The 24,077-nt window shown below is 44.7% G+C and overlaps 2 protein-coding genes across 3 annotated transcripts in view; one reads left to right on the top strand and one right to left on the bottom strand.

Annotated features, from left to right (window-relative positions):
- Positions 1 to 8,194, top strand: part of Rcvrn (recoverin) — a 14,807-nt gene extending 6,613 nt beyond the window's left edge. For both annotated transcript variants that reach the window (XM_015504535.2, XM_048797925.1), the window contains 2 exons: positions 4,723 to 4,834; positions 7,617 to 8,194. In XM_015504535.2, the coding sequence (XP_015360021.1) occupies positions 4,723 to 4,834; positions 7,617 to 7,732 (228 nt within the window). In that variant the 3' untranslated portion in view covers positions 7,733 to 8,194. The remainder of the gene's footprint in view (positions 1 to 4,722; positions 4,835 to 7,616) is intronic.
- A 4,978-nt stretch (positions 8,195 to 13,172) lies between these two features.
- Positions 13,173 to 24,077, bottom strand: part of Glp2r (glucagon like peptide 2 receptor) — an 80,082-nt gene continuing 69,177 nt past the window's right edge. Inside the window, exons 12-13 of the mRNA XM_015504532.2 lie at positions 17,774 to 17,815; positions 13,173 to 15,945 (exon numbers count right to left, since the gene is read on the bottom strand). Of these exons, the coding sequence (XP_015360018.1) occupies positions 15,619 to 15,945; positions 17,774 to 17,815 (369 nt within the window). The 3' untranslated portion in view covers positions 13,173 to 15,618. The remainder of the gene's footprint in view (positions 15,946 to 17,773; positions 17,816 to 24,077) is intronic.

Here is a 24,077-nt window from a genome sequence, read left to right as displayed (position 1 = left end):
GGGGCAGGTGGCGATCGGGGTGCGATTGGGGAGTGGGGGATCCAGGCCAGCCATTGCCAGAGAAGGGAGGGAAGGGTCTCCACCAGGCTGATGGGAATAGAGGGCTGGACACTTTCCCACAGCTTCAGTTTTCTTTCTAGAAAAATCTGAGCGCTTCCCTTCCAAGCATTCAAGTTGGAATTCTCCCACACCCCTTCTCCCCTCCAGTATTCCTTCCCATTTTCCTCCCCTCCTTCCTTTATCTTCTCTTCCCTTTTCTTCTTTCCTCCCTCCATCCCTTTCTTTCTTCCCCCACCTCCCCTTTCTTTACTAAATCTCATTCAAAAATTTCAGCAGTGCACATTCAGATTCTACAAACGATCAGATTTAAACACATACACCATGTTTCAAATATGAAGTAAAAACAGGTCCCAGTTGGTGGGTTTGAAATCTGGATCCTGCTCCTAGTGTTCATCCTCCCACCCACCGGAGCCTCTGCAGCCCTGAGCCTCAGCTTCTGGCCTGTCCCACGTTCTAGACTTACTGGCAGTATGTACCCTGGGCTCCTCATAGGCTCCTGCCCTCCGCAGATTTCTCAACATGAATTCCCCTCTGTCCATATCGCCCTAGATCAGATCATGTGCTGTGGACATTATAGGTGTCTTGAAAATATGTTTTTTAATCTAATGTATAAGTAATCCATGAAATTTAGAAACATATGCAAAAGAAAATTAACATTGCTTCTAATCCTAACATCCAAAAGAAAACTGCTGTGTAACAGATCACTCTATGCCTTCCCAGTCTTTTATCTGTATCATTTTTGTCTATTTGAGAACTGTAACATACTCACATATGGTTCTTACCACACGTTTTTGGTTACTCTTTTTTTATTAAGAGCATTTTATGTATCACTACACAGTCTTCAAAAACATCTCTCTCTTTTTTTTTTTAACATTCATCTTAGCGTCCTTCTTTTCCTTTTGACTTTTTTTTAATTGGTGCATTCCAGTTCTGCTTAAAAAGTGGAATTCGTTGTGTCGTGTTCATAGACGCACACGGCGGAGTCTGGTTAATTTCCTTCTGCTCTTCCTCCCTTTCCCCATCCCTCCTACCCTTCCTTCTCCTTCCTCTACCCCACTGTTCTCCCTTTTCATAAGACGCCACACCATACTTCATAATTCCTTATTTCTCTCTGATTCCCACGTAGAAGAGAAAACATTCAACTTTGACTCTCTGAGTCCATCTTATTTCACTCAGTTCAGTGTTCTCCTGTTCTGTCCCTTTACCAGCAAATGACATGATTTTTTTCGTTCTTCTTTATGACTGAGTAAAACTCCATTGTGTGTGTGTGTACCACACTTTCTTTCTCCATGTGTCTTTTGATAGATACCGAAGCTGGTTCCATAACTTGGCTGTTGTAGAGTTATACTGCTAAAAACATTGATATGAATGCATTACTATAATATGCTGATTTTAGTTCTTTCAAAAACATTTTAAAAATTATTTTTAGTTGTGGATGGACACAATACCTTTATTTATGTATTTATTTATTTATGGTGCTGAGGGTCGAATCCAGTGCCTCACACAAGTGAAGTGCTCCACCACTAAGTCCCAACCCCCAGCCCTCAAAAACATTTTTTTTAAGAGAGAGAGAGAATTTTAATATTTATTTTTTAGTTTTCGGCGGACATAACATCTTTGTTTGTATGTGGTGCTGAGGATTGAACCCGGGCCACACGCATGCCAGGCGAGTGCGCTACCGCTTGAGCCACATCCCCAGCCCTCAAAAACATTTTTTTAATTGCTGTTGACAATTCCACTTTCTGGTAATGTCTTAAGGTTATTTAAATGTTTCCTATATTTTTGAACATTAAAGTGTTTCATTTTTTCCTATGATATCAGTTAGAGTTCCCTTCCTTTTCTATATTTTTACTTATCCTTTTTTAGTCCCCTGCCCCATTCACTTACTGTATTTCACTGCATAATTGTCACAGGTTTTATGTCTAAATTTTTTGCAAAAAAAAAAAAAAGTGGGGTGTGACTATTATATGAATTCCTTTTTTAAAAAATGTGCCAGTGGGCTGGGGATGTGGCTCAAGCGGTAGCGCGCTCGCCTGGCATGCGTGCGGCCCAGGGTTCTATCCGCAGCACCACATACAAACAAGGATGTTGTGTCCGCCGAAAACTAAAAAATAAATGTTGAAATTCTGAAAAAAAAATGTGCCAGTATTACTTTAGAATCATTTATTACTAAACTCTCTTTGGTGCAAGATGAAGATGCACAGAATATTTATGTGTGTGTGTGTGTGTGTGTGTGTGTTAATGTGGTGGTCATGATTATGTGGTGAAATATGGTGCTTTGTTTTTCTAATTCCGTTCCTGTGAAAAGGGAGAATATTTTTCATACTTGATATCATTTTTTTTTCGAGCATTTGTAATCAGGCTTTTATTTGCAGAATTTTTTCACCCTTATTAGGAGAAACCATAAATAAAATAGCAAAGCATGCAGCTTTTATTTATGGTCACCCTCTGAGCTCAGCTTGGGTCTCCTGCTAAGGGCAGACGTGTGGCAACTGCACTGTCAGATGAGCAATCTCCTCTGGGTTGGCCGAGTGGTCTCTGGGTGGTGTGGGATGAGGACCAAGTAATAAGTTCTAGTCCCAACTCTGACAACAGCCAGCTAAGTGGCCACCAGAAAACCATGTAAACTCCTTGGTCCCAGGGTGAGGATCTAATGCTTTCTGTGGCCTTTTCCAGGGTTCCTTAGGGGCTATCTGTCTCCCCCTGCCCATGTGGGGGGGCACAGAGTGGCCTGCGGGTCACTCCTTCCCACTTGTACATGGGGTCTGTGGCTCAGGACAGACTGGCTTAAACTGGGAGCTACCTGTATTTCTGTCCACTTTGGGGACTCTGAAGGCCACCCTTAGCTACTGGGGTTCATTTCCTTGTTACTCTTTTTTTTAGCCACGGGAAGTTGAAAAAATACTTCTCAAAGCTGTTCCATATTCCAGGCTGATTTCATGGGCAATACTGCCCCCACCTGACCTGCTCTAGGTGACCTCAGGAAGGCTCTGGGGAGAGACATTAGCCTCCCAACCTCTATGCCAACACACCTGCCCAGACCCTGAGCCTGCCCAACTGCCCAAGGACCTTGGTGTCCACTCTGGGTGTCACTGAGCTAGTAGAATCCTAGAAACCTGGAGCTGAAAGCACAAGGTCACTTGTCCCTTTACCTCATCCCATAGTCTCAAGGCCCTTGCTGCTTTGCTCTTTGCTGTGCACCTGGTACCTTGATTAGAGAAGAGGATTAACAAGGTGAGGCAGATCCTTTAGCCCAGAGCTGAGCCTTTTTCTGAATCCCTCTCTGAGGGCAAGAATAAGTGAGGGGCTTCCTGTACCTTGGGAAGACCTTTGTAAAGGTCATCCCTTCCCCTTCCTCAGCCTCACCTGCCTGTGCTCTCCAGCAACAGGGAAACGAGAAGACTCTGAAGTCACACAAAGTTTGCAATTTCTAGAACTAAATCGCCTGGGTTAGAATCTCTGCACTCTGGGGAGACTTTGGACAAGTTGTCTCAGTTTCTTCATCTGTAAAATGAGGACAATAATACCTAATTTGTAAGTCTGCTGTGAGGGTTTGGTGTGAAAATGCTCAGGACAGTAGCACATAAGTGTTCAACCATTGTTAGCCATTATTACCATAAGCCAATCCTGCTAGACTCGGAGGAAGCCATCTAAAACCTGTTGGCTGTGGGGTCTGTGGTAGTGGCTCCCAAACTCCAACTTCAGTGGTCCTATGGGATTATCGCTGCAAAGTTTTTATTTCTCATTTGCATTTTTTTAAAAAATGAAACTATTGTTGCTATATGACTAGAAAATTCAAACAGAAAGATACAAAAGAAGAAGTAAAAGTCTTTTTCACCCCTTCCCCATATTTCCTGTCCCTTAGGAGAATCTCAAACAATGCAGACAACCCCACCCTTCCCCAGGAACTTTGCTTCAGTAGATCAGGTGGGGACCTGGGCATCTGTGTTGCAACCACTGCCTTACAGCCGGTGCCCCAGGCTGCTTGGCACTGAGAAAGGGACATTGTGGTGGAGGTGGCTCAAGGTCCCTAATGTGTTCTCCATGATGGCCGTACCAATCTACATTCCCACCGACAATGTGCAGGGGTTCCCTTTTCTCCACCCTTGCTAACACTTGTTATTTCTTATCTTTTTTATGGTGTCCATCCTAACAGATAGGAAATGACAGTTCACTGTGGTTTTGATATGAAGTTCCATAAGGATTAATGATGTTCAACATCTTTTTGTAAACCTTTTGGCCACTCAATATGTCTTTTTTGGAGAAATGTCTATGTGGGTTCTTTGTCATTCTTTAAATGGAGTTAACTTGTTCTCTTGCTCTTGAGTTGTTGGGGCTCCTTGTATATCTGGGATATTAATCTCTTATCAGATATATGGTTTGCAGATCATTTCTCCTGTTCCATAGGTTACCTTTCCATTTTGTTCATTGTCCCTCTGCCGTGCACAAGTTTTTTAAGCTTGATGTGATCCCACTTGTTCAAACATCATTTTCAAGACCAACATCAGGGAGCTTTTCTCCTATGTTCCCTTTTAGGATTTATAGTTAATGGTTTAGTCCATCTTGAGTAGATCTGTGCGCACGGGGTAAAGCATGGGTGTTCCTAGGGTTGCCAGCCCCTAACGGCTTTCCTAACAACTTCTTTCTCTCCGTCTGGTACAGGCAATTTTCAAAATGATCAGTCCTGAGGATGTAAAGCTCCTTCCAGATGATGAGAACACACCAGAAAAGCGGGCTGAGAAGATCTGGGCGTACTTTGGAAAGAAAGATGATGGTGAATCCCTTTTTTCTTCATTGCATTTGATTTTACAGTCTCAGGCTTTTTCGGGGAGACCCCAAGGAGACCCTCTCTTCTGAGTCACAGCACCCAGGGGGATGCTCATGTTACCATACATGCACCCAGAGCTGTCTGCAGGCGTCTGGGGAGGGGGGGGAATGGCTAGAGGGCTCAGCAGGGACCAGTTCTGCTGCCATCCCAGAGCTGATTTGCCACTTGGGGTTCCCTGGGGGAGAAGGAAAGTCCTAAAACACAGAGCACTGTTGAAGAATAATGGGTTTTTTGTTTGTTTGTTTGTTTGTTTAATAACAAAGTTAACCTACATTTAAGGAAGAGCAACGTGTGAAGGCAGTAAAGCTCATTAGCCGTTGGTATACAAATGTCCAGTTTCTCATTAAATGGAGTCTATTTTTAGACACCTCAGTTTACTTGTTTTTAAAAAGGCTTTCTGCAGAGTTAGAACAAGGGCAAACCACAGCGCAGCCTCGCCTTAAATTAGCCTCAAGTGCCCAAGTCAGTGGAATCTACACTGATCTGAGTTTACTCTGGTAGGTTACTTTGGATGGTTCAAAAAGCACCACTAACATAGGGTTAGATTGCAGTTAGTCTGTCTGGGATGTATTGGGAGGAAGGCCACCGAGCAACAGTGTCCGGAGGAGGCTGGGCAAGCTGCCAGACTGTCGTGCGGATCTGACCCCTGTCAGGGCGAGAGGAGAAGAAGGAAGGGAGGGTGAGTCTAGTCCTCAACAGCAGGAAGATGTTGTCACAGTCAATGGGACATCCCCAATGGGCTGTCTGGTGCCCCTGCCCTGTTCAGTGTTTGACGGGAAGCAGCCCGTGGAAAGTGTGTTGAAGGCGGTGATGGATTCTAGAACTTGGCGACCAGAGCTTTTTGTCCAGGATGCTCATGGCCTTGACTGGAAGAGCTGGTGTCCAGTGAGGGCTGCAAACCACAGGGGTCAGAATGATGAAAATAGGCACCGCGACCCGCAGCCTCACTAAGTGAGGGGAGCTGGCGGATAGGTCTGATGGCTTCCAGAACCTTCCTCATGGGAATAGGGAGCCTATGGGTGTCATGACATCTGATTTGATTTTATTTTCACAGAGAAGCCAACAATCGAGATGCTTAAAATTTGAAGTGTCTCAATTAATAAAACACGGCACGTCTCACACACATCTAAGGGGCCAGCGTTTGGCCCCTTCGGTGACCTCTGGGACATTCTCTAACCAGGGTTCAAGAAGAAAGGCCTGAGCGGGATCTAACCAAGGGCAGCTAGAGATGGTCCAGCTGTACTTACTCAGCTGCAGGCAGTGATGAAGTCCAAGAGTCACTGGGGTGGCAGCCAGGGTGGGGTCAGCTAGTGCCCAGGCACCCATCTCAGGCGCCCACTCTGTGCTCACAGGACCTGAATGTGAGCACTTCCTTAGATTCCGTTCCCAGACACATCACTTACCTCACCCCAGTCCAGCCCTAATGGCACCTCGTCTCCCAGCACCTTTAAACCCCCTGTGTTTAAAACTGACCCAACTGAGCACAGCAGAAGCGGGTGGCATTCCTCCTGCTGGGCCAGGTGGGTGCGTTTTCCCATGGCCCATCTGGAGACGACTCGTCACCACAGTGCCAGACTCTGATGGTGAGAGCTTGGGCTGCCGTGTGCAGCTGGTGGAGCAGTTGGGATTATAAACCCAAACATCACCACCCAGACTCAAGCAGGCTACCATCCTGGATCCTAACCCAAAAGGGATTAAGGCTGCCCCCCAAGGCCCAGGACTTAAGCCAATGCGGAAACAGAATTCAGTCTACGAACGCTTCGTTGAGCACCTACTATGTGCTAGGCACTATGAGCATACAACCAGGAGCGGAAAGGAACATCTGTCTCATTGTACAGTTGTTTTTGCATGAGACTGTCTTTCCCGCCAGACTAGGAGCTTCCTCGGGAGGGACTTTAGCTATCTTCTATGCCACATCCCACCTTCTGCCTCTTGCAATGACCCCAACTCCAAGCACAGGGGCATCTGGTACATAATAAAGAGAAGGGGCTCAGTACCATGCATGTAGCTGAGTCCAGCTAAATTCAGTAGGTATCTAGTAAAAGAACTGGGAAGCTGGGCCAGGCTGGGGGAGCAAGGTTCACCTGCAGTTCTGATCCCAAACGAGGAGGTAAATCAGGCTGGGGGACATGGGGCTGGATGCATGGGAAGGAATCCCAGCCAGGACTCATGGGACAGCCTGTGCACCATGAGAACCAATGAGACCCTCCACAAGCCAGCCTTTCCCTGGCATGTCATGGTCCCTTCGACTCTCACTCCCTGCTCCCTGGGGGGGAAGTGGTTCCTCCACCAAGACTCTAGGCCTGCCCTCCATGTCATTTGGCTTTGCTCAGCTCTGTAGATGTTCTTCCAGAATTTGAGGCATGAGACTTGGGGCAATATTGAACATACACCAATTAACATTAATAGTTATTATTAATAATTATCTAAATATGTAAGAGCCAGCAAGGCAGGGGTACAGCCTCTCAGAAGAGACACATAGCACAAGAATGGTATCTTGGGGTCCTGTGCAATGCCAGACACTGATCTTGTCTCTGGTTCATAGTGAAGTCTGAGGATCTTGGGGAGGAGTTGGGTATCTGGGGTGGGGTTGGGGGGGACCCTTGGAAACATTGAGTATTCAATATGTTCACAACAAATACACACCGACTAGGCATGCTGACTGGATGTCAGCCTCTTTGCAGCTTGAGACAGCCAGTCCTGACTGATACTTTCCCCCCATGAACAGATAAACTTACAGAGCAAGAATTCATTGAGGGAACCATGGCCAACAAGGATATTCTGCGACTGATCCAGTACGAGCCTCAAAAAGTGAAGGAAAAGATAAAGGAGAAGAAACCCTGATGCCAACTGCTATGCTCTTCTCTCCTCACCCACTTCAACACCTGCAGGTGCACGCACACACACACACACACACTCATGCACACGCATGCCCAGGGCCAAGAGAGAGGCCTCTGAACCCCAGCACAGCACCCTATAAACCAAAGCATCTTTAGCAACCCACCAGTTAATTCTTCCTCCTGTTTCTAACATCCCTCCCAAGACACTCCACTCCCCATCACCTCCCCACCAGTCTGTGGCCCTATGATAATCCCAGGATTAGGCCACAGGAGTCCTAAGCCGCAGCCTCACGTAAGCTCCTTTGTGGCTTGCTGAATAAGCAGGTTCAATAAATGCGAGAGGAGCTGAGCACCCAGCTGTCTGGTCTTTCTTGAGTAGGAAAAGGAAATGATCTCTGTCAGCTTGACCGTCGCTGTTCCGCTCTCCCAGAATGTGCCGTCCAAAGGGGATGATGGATCTCGAAGATGCCAGGACCAGAGGCCAAGGTTACCATGGAGACACTCAGAGAGAGCACTAGGGGAGGACCGGGGATGACAGGCCCCGTGAACTGGGGTGGGGATGGGCTGGAGGTGGGGGAAGCTTGTTCCTCTCGGGGTGGGAATGGACATCTTTAGTCCCAGGACTATGATCAGGCTGGGGTGGGGGGCAGCTGGAAGGGGGAGGAGAGGGAGGAAGGGAGAATTGGGAGTGGAGCTGGAAAGGTAGAAGGGCCAGACTTGGGAAGGTCCCCTCCAGCCTTTGGCAGGCACCGCGCATCACAGCGGATGGAGTGGTAGCATTGTGGAGTTTAAAGCCAGAGGGACTGACATTGGCAAGAGCAGCCCTTAGCAGGGTAGACGTTAAGGCAAGAAGGGCAAGACTGGGGACAGCAAAGATGGCAATGATACTTTTGGAATCAACCAGTGGCTGGGACCCAGGGGTGGCATTCAGATGCAGAGGACAGGATTCTTAGGAACACATATAGGAGAGAGCATCCTCCTGACGGGCTGCGGTGCAGGAGGAGGAGAGAGCAGGGATGGCGACCAGGTTGTGACTTGAGACTGCATAAATAGTGATGCCACCTGCTGAGATGGGTCAGGATAATGAGAAATGCAGCTCTGTTTGGGGAGTGGGGAAGGCTGAGCCCTGGACATCCTTGAGGCCTCTCATTTCAGAGGCCAGGAAAGGAGGCCCAGTGAGAGGAAGCAGCTTGCCCAAGTTCAGCCAGCTGGTAAGTAGATGCCAGGCCAGGGCTACCCACCAGCCCACATTTCTCCGTCCAGCTCCAGATCCTGGGACACAGAGGAACTCCGTGAGTGGATTCTCCATGATCACGGGATTCATTGTTTTGAAGGCCCATTTCTTCTTCAGCCTTAAGTTCTAAGATGAGGCTGCTGAAATAATGGGCTCCATGCACTCTTGATCAACCGATCTGGAACATCCTGAGGCTGGGTGGGGTCGGCTGGTGCTGGAAGTGATCCCCCCACCTCTCAAGATTTAGCCACAGCAATGGCCCCATCACCGCCCTCAGAGAGAGATCCTCCTGGTAGAGAGGACGGAGCCTTTCCTGCGAGAGAGGCCTCATGTGAGGATCTCTGAAGGCATGATTTCCTGTGATGCAAGTATCATCCTCTTTATGGTGTAGATGAGGACACTGAGACAGAAAGCCAGAACATGAGTCCCTTTGATGACACCATGGTGCCTCTGGGATTGCACAACATCAGAGAAGGCAGGGGAAGAAGTACCACACAGCACCTGGTCCAGAGGTGCCCAGAGGGGGAGGGTTGTCATGAGAATCACCTATGCAAGAAACTCCCCCAGGTAGACAGACTGGGCCTGCCCAGGGATGGGGAGACCTGGAGTCCAGGCCAGGTGATCTAGGCGTACAACCAGAGACCCTGGTGCCTTCCTCTTGCGCTCTTCCCATCCCCTCCATCAATGAATCTGGTTGGTGGCATATGAGGCCGGGTACTTGTCACTTCTCTCTGAGGTCAAGGTATCATTGCTATTTGAGTCTAAAAGGACAGGCACTTCATAATAAGGTCCTTGTTGTCCTGTAGTTCAGAAAGAGAAATAAGGTGCCACTTGAGCCCCACTACTGGCCAGGGGAGATGCAAAGAGTGATCACTTAATTTAGCACATCTTTGGTTAGGTTAGAGTAAAAGGACTATTTGGACTGAAGCTCTATGAGGATATTCTATGGAAATTAGTATGGAGAACAGGGATCAGTGTAAAGTTCAACTTGGCTGAAAGGAAGAGAAGGAAGAGGAATTAGTGATGAAGTAAGTCATTAAGACTCTTCCAAATGCAAAAGACAGAAGAGACAGTACAAATTATCATGGCACAAATAGAACTGTATTAGCTCTTGGAGTGGAAATTCTAGTAGTAGTTCTAATTTCAGATCTGGTTTGATCCAGGAGCTCCTACAATGTCTCAGGTTTCATTTTTCCATCTCTTGGCTTATGTTTTGATGTCACCACCTCTCAGGCCGATTGTCTCCATGCTGGCAAAATGTTCACCAGCATATCCTAGCCTACTCCCTCTTGGTTCCAATTTCAGCAGACAAGAGACATCTTTTTTTGTTGAGAGCCCCAACCAAAGTCCCAGGATTGCATCACACTGCCTCTGACTGTTTCTCTGCTTGTCTCAGATCCAATACGTGGTGCCTAGAGGGTGGCATTTTCTGCTTGGCCAAGCATACTTTTGTGTGTACCCCTGGAGCTAAAGATGAAGTCAGAGAACTCCAAATCCATTGGCTGAGAGTGAGAGATGTGTGGTTTCCAAGAGGAAAATTGGGATGCTCTAAATAAAATTATAGAAGGTTGTAAAAATAGATGTGCACTCTACAGATGTTGGGGAGATCCTGCTTCCTCATGTGCATGTGAATTGAAGGGCGGAAATGGATTATTATCTTACTGAGAACAATAATAACTGCCCAGGCCCAGACTCCGGACTCCACCTGCTCACAGGATCCCAGCCCCTTGGGCAGTGCTCCCTTTTTATTTGCTTGTTTGTTTCTGGTACCTGGGATTGAACCCAGGGGTACTTCACCACAGAGCCACATCTCCAGCCCTTTTTATTTTTTACTTCGAGACCGGGTCTTGCTAAGTTGCCTAGGGCCTCCCTAAGTTGCTGAGGCTGGTTTTGAACTTGCAATCCTCCTGCCTCATCCTCCTGAGCCTCTGGGATTTCAGGCTTGCACCACCATTCACAAAACCCCTTGGATATTTCTTAACATCTCCAGAATATCTTTACCACAGGTTCACCAACAAGTCCCTCAGTGCCAGGTGCCATTGCTACCCCAGGCACCAGATTTCCCACCACCTGGTGTGCTCAATAGGTGTTCATCTGCCAGGGAGTCTTCTGGGTTACAGTCTGTTGAAAGGGCCCTGTAGAGAATGACATGTGTCATGAAGTGGCTTTGGTCACTAACTCCTAGAAGCAATTCTAGATTTGTCTGCAATTTCTTTTCTCTCACCAGGCTCCAACACTGTTTTTGGAGACAGGAGGTGACAGACACCATGCTGCTGCCCACTCCATCCCTGTTTCTGTCCCTTGGTGGTTATGCAAATCTATCTAGATAAGCCTGCGTCTCAAGCTCTTAGGTTGTAACTGGGAGGATAGATCTTTAAAAAAAAAAAAAAAAAAAACCACAAAATTGGGCCAACCACATCAACGGTGGCTATCTCTTAGAGTTGTGAGAATCAGCTGAGTGTGTGCTTCCAGAAGAAATTCTTGAGTTCTAGATGCAGCACAAGTGGGAGACTTGATATGAGTTAGTTTGGACTTCAGCAAGGGATTGTCAGATTCTGGGGAAGTCTCTTCCTTTCTGCCTCAGCCAGTGTTAAATCTTGGTCATGTATAAAAATCACTCAAGTGGCTTTGACACACAAAGCACAGGCAATGAAAGAAAAAAATCATTGATAAACCTCACCAAAATTTAAAACTTTGGCACATAAAAAAGGACACTCTCAACAAAGCACAAAGACATCCCACAGGATGAGAAAAATATTTCCAAATAATATATCTCATAAGGGATAATATGCAGAATATTTAAAGAACTTCTACAACTCCACAACAAAAGCAAACAATCCAATTTTTTTATATGTGCAAAGATTGGAGTAGATATTTTTCTAAAGAAGACACAAAATTGACCAATAAGCAATCACATGAAAGATGCTCAACATCATTAATCATCGAATAAAGACAAGTCAAAACCATAATGGGATAACATTTCACAGCCGTTACAGGGGCTACAGTTTTTCAAAAATGGAAAATAAATGTCAGTGGGGATGTGGATTGCTGGTGGGAATGTTAAATGGTGCAAGTGATGTGGAAAATCATTTGGCGGCTTTCCACTCTGTTAATCAGCAGCATCAGCATCAGATCTAGAAATTCTACTGCTAGGTATACCCCCAAATTGGAAAGCAGGAACTCAGATATACATCTCTATCAATAGCAGCATTATTCACAATAGCTGGAAGGTGGAATCAACCCAAGTGTGCATCGACAGGGGAATGGATACCCAGCATGTGGTATAGCCATACACTGAAACAGCATTCAGCAATGAAAAGAAACCGAGGACTGACACACGCTACAGTGTGAATGAATCTTGGAAGCCAATTACAGATTGTTTCATGGTTCCAATTATATGATTTATCTAGACTAGGCAAATCCAGACACAGGAAGAAGAAAGTTCTCCAGAGGGAGGGGGAATAGGAAGATGTTTTTTTCATGGGGACAGAGTTTCAGATTGTAAAGGTGAAAAGATTCTGGAGATGGATACTGGGGATGGTTGCCCAACAATGTGAATGTACTGAATACCCTGAGCCCCATGCTTAAAATGGTTAAAATGACAAATTTTATATTTTATATTATCTATATTTTACCATAATAAAAAATCACTTAGAAATTATTATATATCTAATATATATAATAATTTCTAAATTATAATATATCTAATATATATATAATAATTCTAGATTTGAATTGCAGATGAAGGAGGTCCCAGAGGCTGTACTTCCACGTGTGCGTATACACACACACACACACACACACACACGCGCGCCCGCGCTTATGCATATGTGTGTGTGTGTGTGTGTATATATATATATATGTGTGTGTGTGTGTGTGTGTGTGTGTGTGTGTGTGTGTGTGTATCTCGCCAAGGTCAACTTGAACCAATTCAATCCAAGTCTCCAGAGCCAGACCTAGCCATTGGTCTCTTAAAAGTTTCCCAAAGGGGATTGTCCTGCCAGGACTGAGAGCACTAGGCTGGACCTTCCAGTCAACAAGCATACTGAATGACTTTGGGGTGATCTAGAAAGGGGATTTTTCCCTTTTGACCTCTAACCTCCATTTCTGACCCCTCCCCCTCTGCCAACCCCTTTGAGTGTTTCAAATAATGTGCCCTCTGGTCGCCCACTAAATGCCACAGCCTTTCCCCCGCCACTTCTGTTCAGAAACAGGGCACCAAATTCTCCGGGCATTGGGAGAGACTTTCAGCTCCAGTGGGAAACGAATGCAGAAGAGTGGACAAAAATGCAAATCATTTAAATAAACTTGCTTTAATCATTCGCACGCAGAGCAAGAGCAAGCAGTGCGGGTAGACCACGGCATTGTGCAGGGAGGAGCGGAGGACATTTTTACAAAGGCTTTGGAAGAAAAATGCTTCTCCTATTGGTGGCAGGATCTTAAATAATTTACTCCTGGAAGCATTCAATGCTCCCTGAGGAAGTTCCATCCTGTCTCTCTTGACCGGTGTGTGAAGAGCACCTGCTCTGAATGCACTCCAGGCCGGGGACTTGATGGGAATTAGATGGCCCAGAGTTTATCAAAAGCTGATTGGCTAAGGAGCCCAGGCAGGGACATTTACAGAGAAGGGTAAACTATGTGTTTTAATAATTGAACTATGGATAATCTAGACACTGGAAAATAAACCTTTGCTTCATTATGCACTTGCCTAATACCTCCATTTCTGTTCCCATCCTGGAAGCCAGGAATGAGAGCAGTATAAAATTTAAGGGGGCAGCCAAAGTCTCCATAGTCGAGATAAGTCATACTTCAATGCAATCGTTTAAAAATCAAAATTAGTGTTAGAAAGTCCCAGATCAACAAAATATCAACATTTCAGATAAAGTCAAGGTCAGAGCTTACATTCGCAGGAGTTGGATTCCCTTGCCATTTCGGCCCTTGTGCCAATAAAACTTTATTTTTAAAAATGTCCCATGGGCTTTAGTTTGTGGATTTAATTTTCAAATGAAATACTTCATTTAATTTTTAGATTAAATCAGACTGCATTCAAGTATGATTTTTTTCGACTACTGAGTTTTTTAGATGTGAGTAGTTACAATTGCCCTCACCCCGGCCCTGCTGCAAAGGACCCTTGAAAACAGAGTTGCCAGCTAAAAGACAGGATGGACAGTCAGATTCGAATTTCAGATGAAGGAGGTCCCAGGGGCTGTACTTCCACGTGAAGATTATTTGATTGTCTGAAATTCAAATGTAATAGTGTATCATGTATTTTTATTTGTTAAACCCGGCAGCCCCACTTGAGAAGTCTCACCAGGCACCCCCCCCCCACGATGGTGTTCGGTTCTATAGCAACGTGCCCCACCCCCACACACATACTTTATACACACTATGTGAGCGACACTCCTGGACATCAGCCCAATGTGCCCAGAGACTTTTCCTCCCTTGGTCTGCATTCACCATCTGGCATTTTCATTTCAGACACTGAGCCTGACCTCAACTTCCTGTCTCTCCTGGCCCCCCATAGGACAGGTTCCACAGTGACAGCCAATGCAGAGCCCTGGGCCTCTCAGCTCTCTGTGTCACTCACCACATATCCAAGATTCAACTAGTCCTTTTGCTTTACCTGGGTCCCCTCTGACTTTCGGCATCCATCTGGGGAGGAGAATCCTTATCAGTAGGGACTGGGGTCAGGAAGAATAGCAATAAGCCCCCCAGAGCAGGAGGCCGCCACTAAGGCATCCATTGGCAAAGCAAATGTGGAAAGGCATTTCCAGCCCCAATGTAGAGCACGTCAGAAAACCAGGTGGAGCCAGAAAGGACGGAAGAAAACCAGGGGAGATATTCAGAAGGTCCCTGGGAACTGGGGTCCATTGTCTGAGGAGAGCTGGGATTGTAACAGCTCCAGTGGAACTTGTGCTGACCTCAGAGGGAGAAGTGAGAGAGAAATTGGGAGACAAGACTCTACAGACGAGAAAGAGGAAAGAATCAAGGAGGAAGTGAAGTCCGGGGGCCAACATGGGCTCATACCAAGGAGGGCAGGTGCATCCCAGCTGAACTGTGGATGCAGAACGCCTCACTTCACCCTGCTGGGGGCCATGCCTGGGGTCTTCTGGCGCTCTCTCCCCCTGCCCAGTATTTTCCCAGAGTGAACTTGCATCTGAATTGGCTGGGATGCTTGCTAGTTCCATTCCTGACTATCCTCACGCTTTTAGAATCTCAGTGATGAGCCTAGGATTCAGCATTTTAAAAGCTTCCTGGCGTGGGGGGCGGGGTTCCTATGTGCCCTAAAACCAATCTCAGATGAAAATCAAGTGCTGGGAGGAGAAAAGGAAGAGATATTGACTAGACTCTTTTTTTAAACAAGAGAATTCTCTTCTCTTCATCCTGGGGTTCTTCTGTTCACTTGAATTCTGGGCCAAGCCCCAGGGACTGGTGGTCATTCTGGGAAATACACCAGTGGGGATAACTAGGGTGACAAGGACAGGCAGAAGCTCTCTGAGCATTACACAGCTTCATGTATGCAAAGTTTGAAGAACCTGAAGACTGACTTCATGCCTGAGTGGGCATAGTGTACAGGTAAAGAATGATCTGCTCCATCCTGCCTCATCCTCAGCTCTCTTGGGAGTCCCCAGATTGCAGATCTGGGGTCCACGGTGCTAGATCTCACTCTCTTCCAGAATCTCCTCCATGGTGTTGGCCAGGGTGAAGTCCCCCTCACTGCTCTCCGACAGGCTGCTGCCACGGGGCCAGGCTGTGTGGCCCCGGTGAGGATGGGCACCCAGCTCCCCCCGGCCCTGTGTGGCCAGGTGTGAGCCGTCAGGAGAGGTCTTCAGCTTCCGAAGCGTCTCGGCACCATCTCCATCTGAGAGATTCTTGGGACATTTCCCCAGGAACCGGAAGTTCTTCCCCAGGACCCAGGCTCCACAGCCTGAGTGGTTGTCGAGCAAGAAGCGGGCCCAGAACTTCCGCAGTTCAGCCTTCACCTGTCAGGTGAGACAAAGGTAAGGTTGTAGTCTTGGGATCATTTACTCATGTGTCCGTTCAGGAAAAAAAAAAAAATATTATTGAATAGCTACTCCATGCTACCCTTGGGAAATTTACCTTCTACCTGATGAAGAAACAAGACTCATAAACATAGCAGATGACAAATTCTATGAGACTATAATAGGACAACGTGGTAAGGAGTGTTAAATGAAGACGACAGGAGACCATGGTTTTGCCCTGGACCCCAACAGACTAGACTAAAAATCAAGATGGAGTCACCCGTGCTGAAGTTCCACCTCACCAAACCAAGACTTATGGGCCCTTCAGGGGAGAGAGATTACAGTCCAGCTTTCCAAACAGACCAGGTTCAATGGGTCTGTTTGACAAAGTTCTCTCTGCCTTAACCCTTGCACAAAAAGTCAACCTGAGGAAATCTGATGTTAACCAGTTGTTTTTATACCGGCCTGTCTACTCCTTAGAAGGAAAGTAACTTATGAAGACTGCTTTCATCTGCCTTCCCCCATAAAACTAATGCCCTCTGCTCAGACCACTGACACACTTATTCTATTTTATTGAATGAAATATTGGCCCCCGTTTAGAATTGCAAATTAAGCCAAGTGAGGTCTTTAAACTAAATTGTTGCAATTTTTTGTCATTTGACAGGAGATTAAGAGCTTGAGATGTGGTGTTCAGAAGGGACTCTGTGTGGTGGCGTTTGAGCTGAACCTGCCTGAGGAACAAGGAGCCCTTGCATGAAGCTATGGAAACAGCAGCCCTGAGCGACACAGAGGAGGGCCTCTGTTCTGGAGAGCTTACACTCTAGATGGAGGAGACGAAAACTCACATTTAAACCTGCAGCGGAGGGAGGGGGGAAATACAAGGAGGCTTGAAATTTTACCAACTCCAAAACCAAATGAAAACCCCTGTTCTGCCCCTTCACCCTTCAAGCCTTTCTCCAGGTGCTACAGTTTGATCTTGAATGTTCCCCAAAGGCTCATGTGTAGAAGGTTTGGTCTCCAGCTTGCGGTGCTGTTGTGAACATGGTGACAATGTCAAAAGATAGGGCCTGGTGGGAGGAAGTTGGTTCACTGGTGGAAGACCCCTGGAGAGGACCCCAACCTTCCTTTCCCTTGCTCTCTCTCTGCTTCCTGAGCACCATGAAATCAGCAGCTCATTCCACCATGTACTCCTAGTATGATGTGCTGCCTTGTCTCAGGCCCAAAGGCAAAGGGACTTGGCAACTATGGACTGAAACCTCTGCAACCATGAGCCAAAGTAAACCTTTCCTTATTGTTAAGTTGATTGTCTCAGGTATTAGTTATAGTAACAGTAAGCTGCCCAGCACCAGGGAAACAGAAAAACTGGTTGGGGTCATGCAATCATATGAATAAAAAGTATAGTTCCCAGGTATTGAGCCTTTACTATCTGCTCAGCATGCCTGGGACATCACTATAAGGTAAGGACAGTTGTTGTTTCCATTTTACAGATGAGGAAACTGAGGCTAAGATGTAGTGACCTGTCTAATTCACAGAGCTCCTAAGTGGGTAAACCAAGGCTTGGATCCAGATTTTTGGATTCATGCTTATTTTTTTCATCATACTTTCACCCTAGCACAATTCCAGTAGGGCCAAGACTGGGTTCTGAGCTTTCACACACCCATCATGACACCTTTTCCCATTTGTCTAAAGTGTCTTCTGTTCTCTCTCCTGGATGCTCACAGTACATGCTAGTCACTGTTACCCCATCACATACAGAGAAACCTCTGAGGACAGTAGGATTTCAGTCCCAGCCTCACCAGATATTGGGATGGCAACATGGAAAACATACCTCTCCATTGACAAAGCCGTACTGCAAGGCCACGAGGAACCCCTGGAATAAAAGGAAGATGTGATGTGAACTTTGGGTAGATATGACTGAGAATTACAAGCAAAGTCCAAGACACCCCCAAAGAGGCATGCAACTACACTAACTAGAGTTAGTCATACTGGTGATGCTAACTTGGATTCTAAGGCATCTCCTCTAACTTTGGCATCTAACCACCCATACCAGCCTAGCTTTGGAGGTCATGAGTATTCGTAGGTCAAAGATGATTAAATCCCCATAAAGCATTCAATTATATGAATACTAGGCAGGCCACAATCCCATTTCTACTAGACCATGGTGGTCACTGCCTAATTTATTTTGCCTGACTTGCATTCTTTCCTTTTGGAATCTGACACTCTCCTATTCCTCAGGCCTTTGGCACGACTGTCAATCACATGGTTTCCACATTGTGGGATGGCTGTCATCTCAATAAGTGGCCCAAATTGGCCTGTGACCCAAGCAAGGTCAATCAGAGTTCTTTTCACTGGGAAAGGGGAGAGAGAGTCTAGAACTCTCTTCTCTTCATTTTCCATCTTGATAGACAATGTAAACCCAGAGATACTGTTAGAATCTTCCCAGCTCTGTGGAGAGAGCCCATCTAAGCATGAAACCAAGACAGACAAAAGCAGAGACCAGAGAGATGGTGAGAGTCTTATTTCTGATATTGCTTGGGAAACTGGATCCAGATGTCTGGTCCTAAATTTTTCATTTATCTAACATAACAAATATGCTTTTCTCTCCTCAAAATATTTCTTTCAGCCACATGGGCTTTCTAGATTCTTGGAGCTTGTCAAATTCATATACTAACTATCTATTGCTGTATAACATAGTGGATCAAAACAACAAAGATGTATCTTTTCATACACACTCTACAGCCAAGAATCTGGTGGTGGGTTAGCTGAGTGTCCTGGCTCAGGGTCACTCTTAAGTTTCAGTCAAGATGCTGGTTGGAACTTCAGTCATCTGAAGACTTGGATGGCTGCCAGAGTGGCTCACATACTGACAAGTTGCTTGCTGCTTTTTTTGATTGTAAAATTGTAGATTGTAATTGCACTCGGGATCATTATTTTTAAAACTGATGCACTTGGGCTGGGGATGTGGCTCAAGCTGTAATGCGCTTGCCTGGCATGCACGGTTCGAGCCTCAGCACCACATAAAAATAAAAGATGTGTGTTCACTGAAAACTGAAAAATAAATTTAAAAAATTCTCTCTCTCTCTTTAAAAAAAACTGATGCACATATGTATCAATTAGAAATATTCTCAGTTGCAAGGTTAAACATAATCATGATCACAGAAACAAAGAGGTAGAATTTTTTTCTCACACATAATAATAATGATTAATTCATTTATTAATATCCAAACAAACTTAAAGAATATGTTCCACTCCTCTGGACTTTGGAATCAGAAATATTTACATTCAGATTCCTATTCCCCACTCAGCTGGATGACGGTGGGTAAGGTGGATGTGCTTGTCAGTAGGAGGCTTCAGTCTCTCTCCACAAAGCTGCTTGAGTATCCTCCTAACATGGCAGCTGCTTGAGTATCCTCCTGACATGGCAGCTGCTTGAGTATCCTCCTGACATGGCAGCTGCTTTCTCCCAGATGGAGTGATCCAAGAGAACAAAGCAGAAACTGCAACCCATTTTATGATCTAATCTTAGAAGTCACACATCATCATGTCCACAATATCCTAATGTCACATAGGTCAACTCTTTGCAATATGGAAAGAGACTTAAAAAAGGGCATGGAGAGCCATTGAAGGATATTTGGGGGCTGGCTACCACAGTTCACTTCTTCTCAAAGCCCTTCACACTTCCTGTTTTCTGGATGATTCTCCCTCAAACTTCTGCCTAACTATCTGCTTAAAGTCAGATCTTAGCTCAAATATCACCAAAAAGAGGCCTTTCCAGGTTACCCAAGTCACTATCACAGTGGTCTATTTTATTCATTCTTAATACCAAGATTATATTGTAATTTATCTGATCGGTTATTATCCATCCCTCTCTGCTTCACTTGCAGTCAGAGTAGCATCCTTATCTTGGATTTTCACTACCACACCCCAAGCACCTGAAACAATGCCTGGCGTTTAATAGGAACACACACACACACACACACACAAAATATTTGTTGAATGAAAGAGTGAGTGAATGAATGAATGAATGATCCATGACTCAATTAAGAGTTTTGCCTTATACAATATCAAACCAATTCTGAAACGTGGAAAGATGGTTTCTTCTTTATTCTCCTCTTAGTTATTTAGAATTGTAGTCCCAAGGATTATAATGAAAAGACTATATATAGATTGTCAAGTAATGGTATTTTCATTTACAAAACATTTGTCTTGGGGAAGTTTCAATAAGAGGATAATCTCTTGAATTTGGAAAATATTTCTGGGTTCACCCTATAACTGCCAAAAGTCTGGAATCAAAGATTCTTTAGTTAATGTTTATTTCTGTTGATTCTGCAGACTTTGACACTTCCTGATTTTTTGAACAGCCATCTGTGAGAACCTACATACCCTGACTTTTCTTAATTGACATGAAGGCCTGTGGAATTTGGGCTAAGTGCCTGATATATTTAAGCTGGATTTATGTTTGGCACCCAAGTACTTGAATCTTTGTGGGAAGAATCTCACAAAATGCCAGAACTTGGCAGGAAAGGACACATCTCCAACTAAAAGGTGAAGGTCTTGAAGACAGGATGACTCCTTTTATATCTCTTGATCATAATTAAGTTATTATCAAGGTTTTTCTGCTCTTCCTTGTGTAAGCCTTTTTCAGTACATCCCTTTTGCAACCTGGTCAGGGATCTCCATGTTGGTCGTCACAATATCAGTAAAATGCTCAGATTCTGCCTACCCAAGTGGAATTTTCCTTCTCTTATGTCCCTAGATATTTCATGACTAGAGCTCCTACATGGGAACATGGTGGTACTAATTAATCGTTTCCACACATACAATCACATCAGAGGTTTACAGACACCCTGCTTGGTTGGCAGGACAGGTGATACTCACCTCTGGGCACATGATATAAGAAAAACTGGATTTCAACGTGCCAGAATTCTTTTTTTTGTGGGGGAGGGGTGCTTACCAGGGATTGAACTCAAGGCCACTCAATCACTGAGCCACATCCCCAGCCCTATTTTGTATTTTATTTAGAGACAGGGTCTCACTGAGTTGCTTAGCAACTTGCCTTTGGCTGAGGCTGGCTTTGAACTCATGATCCTCCTGTCTCAGCCTCCCAAGCTGCTGGGATTACAGGTGTGTGCCACGGTGCCTGGCGCCAGAATTCTTATAAACAACAGGACAGTTGTTAACAGGATTCCCGTGACAAATGTGTCTTTTCATTTCCTCGGGTTCTTTCTTCATTGTCTTAGGACCATGCTGGAGTATGATTCTCATTCTAGGTAAAGTGACTGCAAAGCCAATAGGTCCCATAGATCACGTGGTTTTTACTTCGTGTATCACCAGGGCTTGGCCATCTCTCCTTAGGTCCAGTGATAGCACAAGACTGGTGAAACTATTATGGTTTGGATACGAGGTGTCCCCTCAAAAGCTCTTGTGTTAACGCAGGAATGTTCTGAGGTGAAATTATTAGAATGTGCAAGTTGTAACCTAATCAGTTCGTCCTGGTTTAAATGGACAGACTGGGGGTAACTGTAGGCAGGTGGGGTGTGGCTGGAGGAGATGAATCACAGGTACATGACTTGGAAGATTGTCTCTTCCCTACAGCCCCTTCCCCTTTCTCCCTCTGCTCCCTGGCTGCCATAAATGGAGTAGGGCTCCTCTATCATGCCTATCCGCCAGGATGTTCTGCCTCATCTTGAGCTCAGAGCAATGGAGTCATTTGTCTATGGACAGAAACCTCTGAAACTGTGACCCCCCAAGTAAACTTTTCCTCCTGAGTTGTCAGGTATTTTGATCACAGTGCTGAAAAACTGACTAAAATAATTCCTTCTTCCGCCATCTTGGATCTGAAAGTCCACCTTTCTAGTGAAATTTCCATGCCAGTCATTGCAGTTTTTAACTCCAGAACTCCAGCAGTAAACCTTTGGAAGAGTGAAGAACCCTCCAAAGCAGTAAGAAAAGGAAGCTCTTAGGGCTAATGCCTGTTCTTGCTGATTCCCAGGGTAGAGTCACTAAGATATAACCCACCAAATGGGCCCCCACCTGGATGCCTACCTATGATTTCACTGTACCTGGTAGAATGGAGGGGGATAGGGCCAGGGTGTTCAGAAGGTGAAAGACCTTTGCCCACACAGAAGCCCTCAAGGTGTGTTTTCTGGCTCAGTCCTTATACGAAACACCCTGCAGAATCACTCTGATTCCTCAAATTCCACACAATCATTAAAACTATTAAATTATTCTTTCTTTAAACCATACAGTTTGGGGTGGTTCATTACATAGCAACAGATGACCAAACATCCCTTAAATCCAAGGAATGTGATAGGCTAGGTTTCTTTCTTAGAAATCTGTCCAACATAACTCCACATGAATTTTCTGGTCCTCAACTAGCCTTAGATGTGTGAGATCAGTTGATTAAGGGCTCACATTGATTGATCATGTCCTGGGGCTGGGGCCAGGGGAGGGCTGGGATGAGAGGCCACCAAATACTACTGATATATAACAGCTGCAGGATTTGCCTTTTTCCCCTCCTAATTTGGGATTAACTTTTAAAGAAGATTAAGGCCAAGCAACACAGGAAACTCAAATTACTAAATCTTAGCTTTTGAAATCCCCCAAAAGATTGAAATAAATTAAACATGTTTTCATAATGAAAAAAAAATAAAATAAAAATGTTGCTTAGTCTCAGTTCAAAGCTACAAACAAGAATTCAGCTCCAATGGGAGGGGAAAATAAAAACTTGTCCAACTGCCCAGACCACATCTCAGGCTCTGTCCCTCAGTCTTTGGTGAGCCAAGCACATTTTCTCTGCTCTGTGCATAGAATCTCAGCATCTGACTCTGTCTGGTGGCAAAGGCTTTAGGAATCTGGTCTAAGGAAATTGATGGGTCCTGGTGAGGATCCGCACAGGGCACCTAAGAGGCATTACAGTATGGTGCTCATAGGCAGCATCTTAATTAACCTCTGGTTAAAAATCTCATCTTTGCCATGTGTTCTCTGAGCCTCGGTTCTTTTTTCTTTAAATGCATATAATAACTTCTTCAAAGATACATTATGAAGATCAAGATAGAAAGTTTCATATTAAACAGATATTTTGTAACATACAATTTTAATCCCTTTGCTGGTATTTTTACTACATTTTTGGACTTATTTTCCTAGTGTTTATTCCAAGGATTATAAAAATAAATTTCAACTTATTACAATCTATTTCACATTAACATCGACTTCATTCTAGTCAAATATAAAAATTTTCTTCAAAGTAGCTCCATTTATTCATTCCTCTCTAGTGTTATTCTTCTCATTTATACTAGATCTTAATGTGTTATCAACTAAATAACATGATTTACAATTGTTATTGTATATAATCTTATGTATTTTAAATCAGTTAAGAAAAATAACTATAAACTATGTAGTCTTTCATATTTTCCTCCGTATTTACCTTTTCCAGTATTTTTTTTCTTCATAAGAATTTGAGGGCTGGGGATGTGGCTCAAGTGGTAGCGCGCTCGCCTGGCATGCGTGCGGCCTGGGTTCGATCCTCAGCACCACATACAAACAAAGATGTTGTGTCCGCCGAAAACTAAAAAATAAATATTAAAAAATTCTCTCTCTCTCTCTCTCTCTCTCTCTTAAAAAAAAAGAATTTGAGTTACTATATATTGTTATTTCCTTCCATTTTCAAAGGAAGAACTTCCTTTGAAACTTGTAGTAGTGTTCGCCAACGTTCTCTCAGTCTTTGTTTATCTGGAAATGTTTTTATTTCACCTCCATCTTGAAACACAGTCTTGCTGGTCACAGAATTCTTGATTGACAAGTTTTGTTTTCCTTTCCGCATTTTCAGTGTATCTTTCCACTGCCTTCCTGCCTTGTTCTGTTGATGGTTTTGTTGGTTCTATTATGTAATGGGCCATTATTCTCCATCACCTTCAAGATTTTCTCTTTGTGTTTGGGTTTCCATGGTTTGACTGTAACATTTCCAGGGGCAAATCTCTTTGTCTTATGTTAGTTGGAGATCATTTAACTTCCTGGACTTACAGATTAATATTTTTCCATCAAATTTGGGAATTTTTCATTTATTATGTCTCCAATATTTTTTTACCCCTTTCTATTTTTCTTGTCCTTCTAGAACTCTGATATATATATAT

The sequence above is a fragment of the Marmota marmota genome, unplaced genomic scaffold, assembly GCF_001458135.2.
Source record: "Marmota marmota marmota unplaced genomic scaffold, marMar, whole genome shotgun sequence".
NCBI classification, from domain to species: domain Eukaryota; kingdom Metazoa; phylum Chordata; class Mammalia; order Rodentia; family Sciuridae; genus Marmota; species Marmota marmota.
Note: the sequence above shows the minus strand (reverse complement) of the source record. Positions and strands in the feature narration are given on the sequence as shown.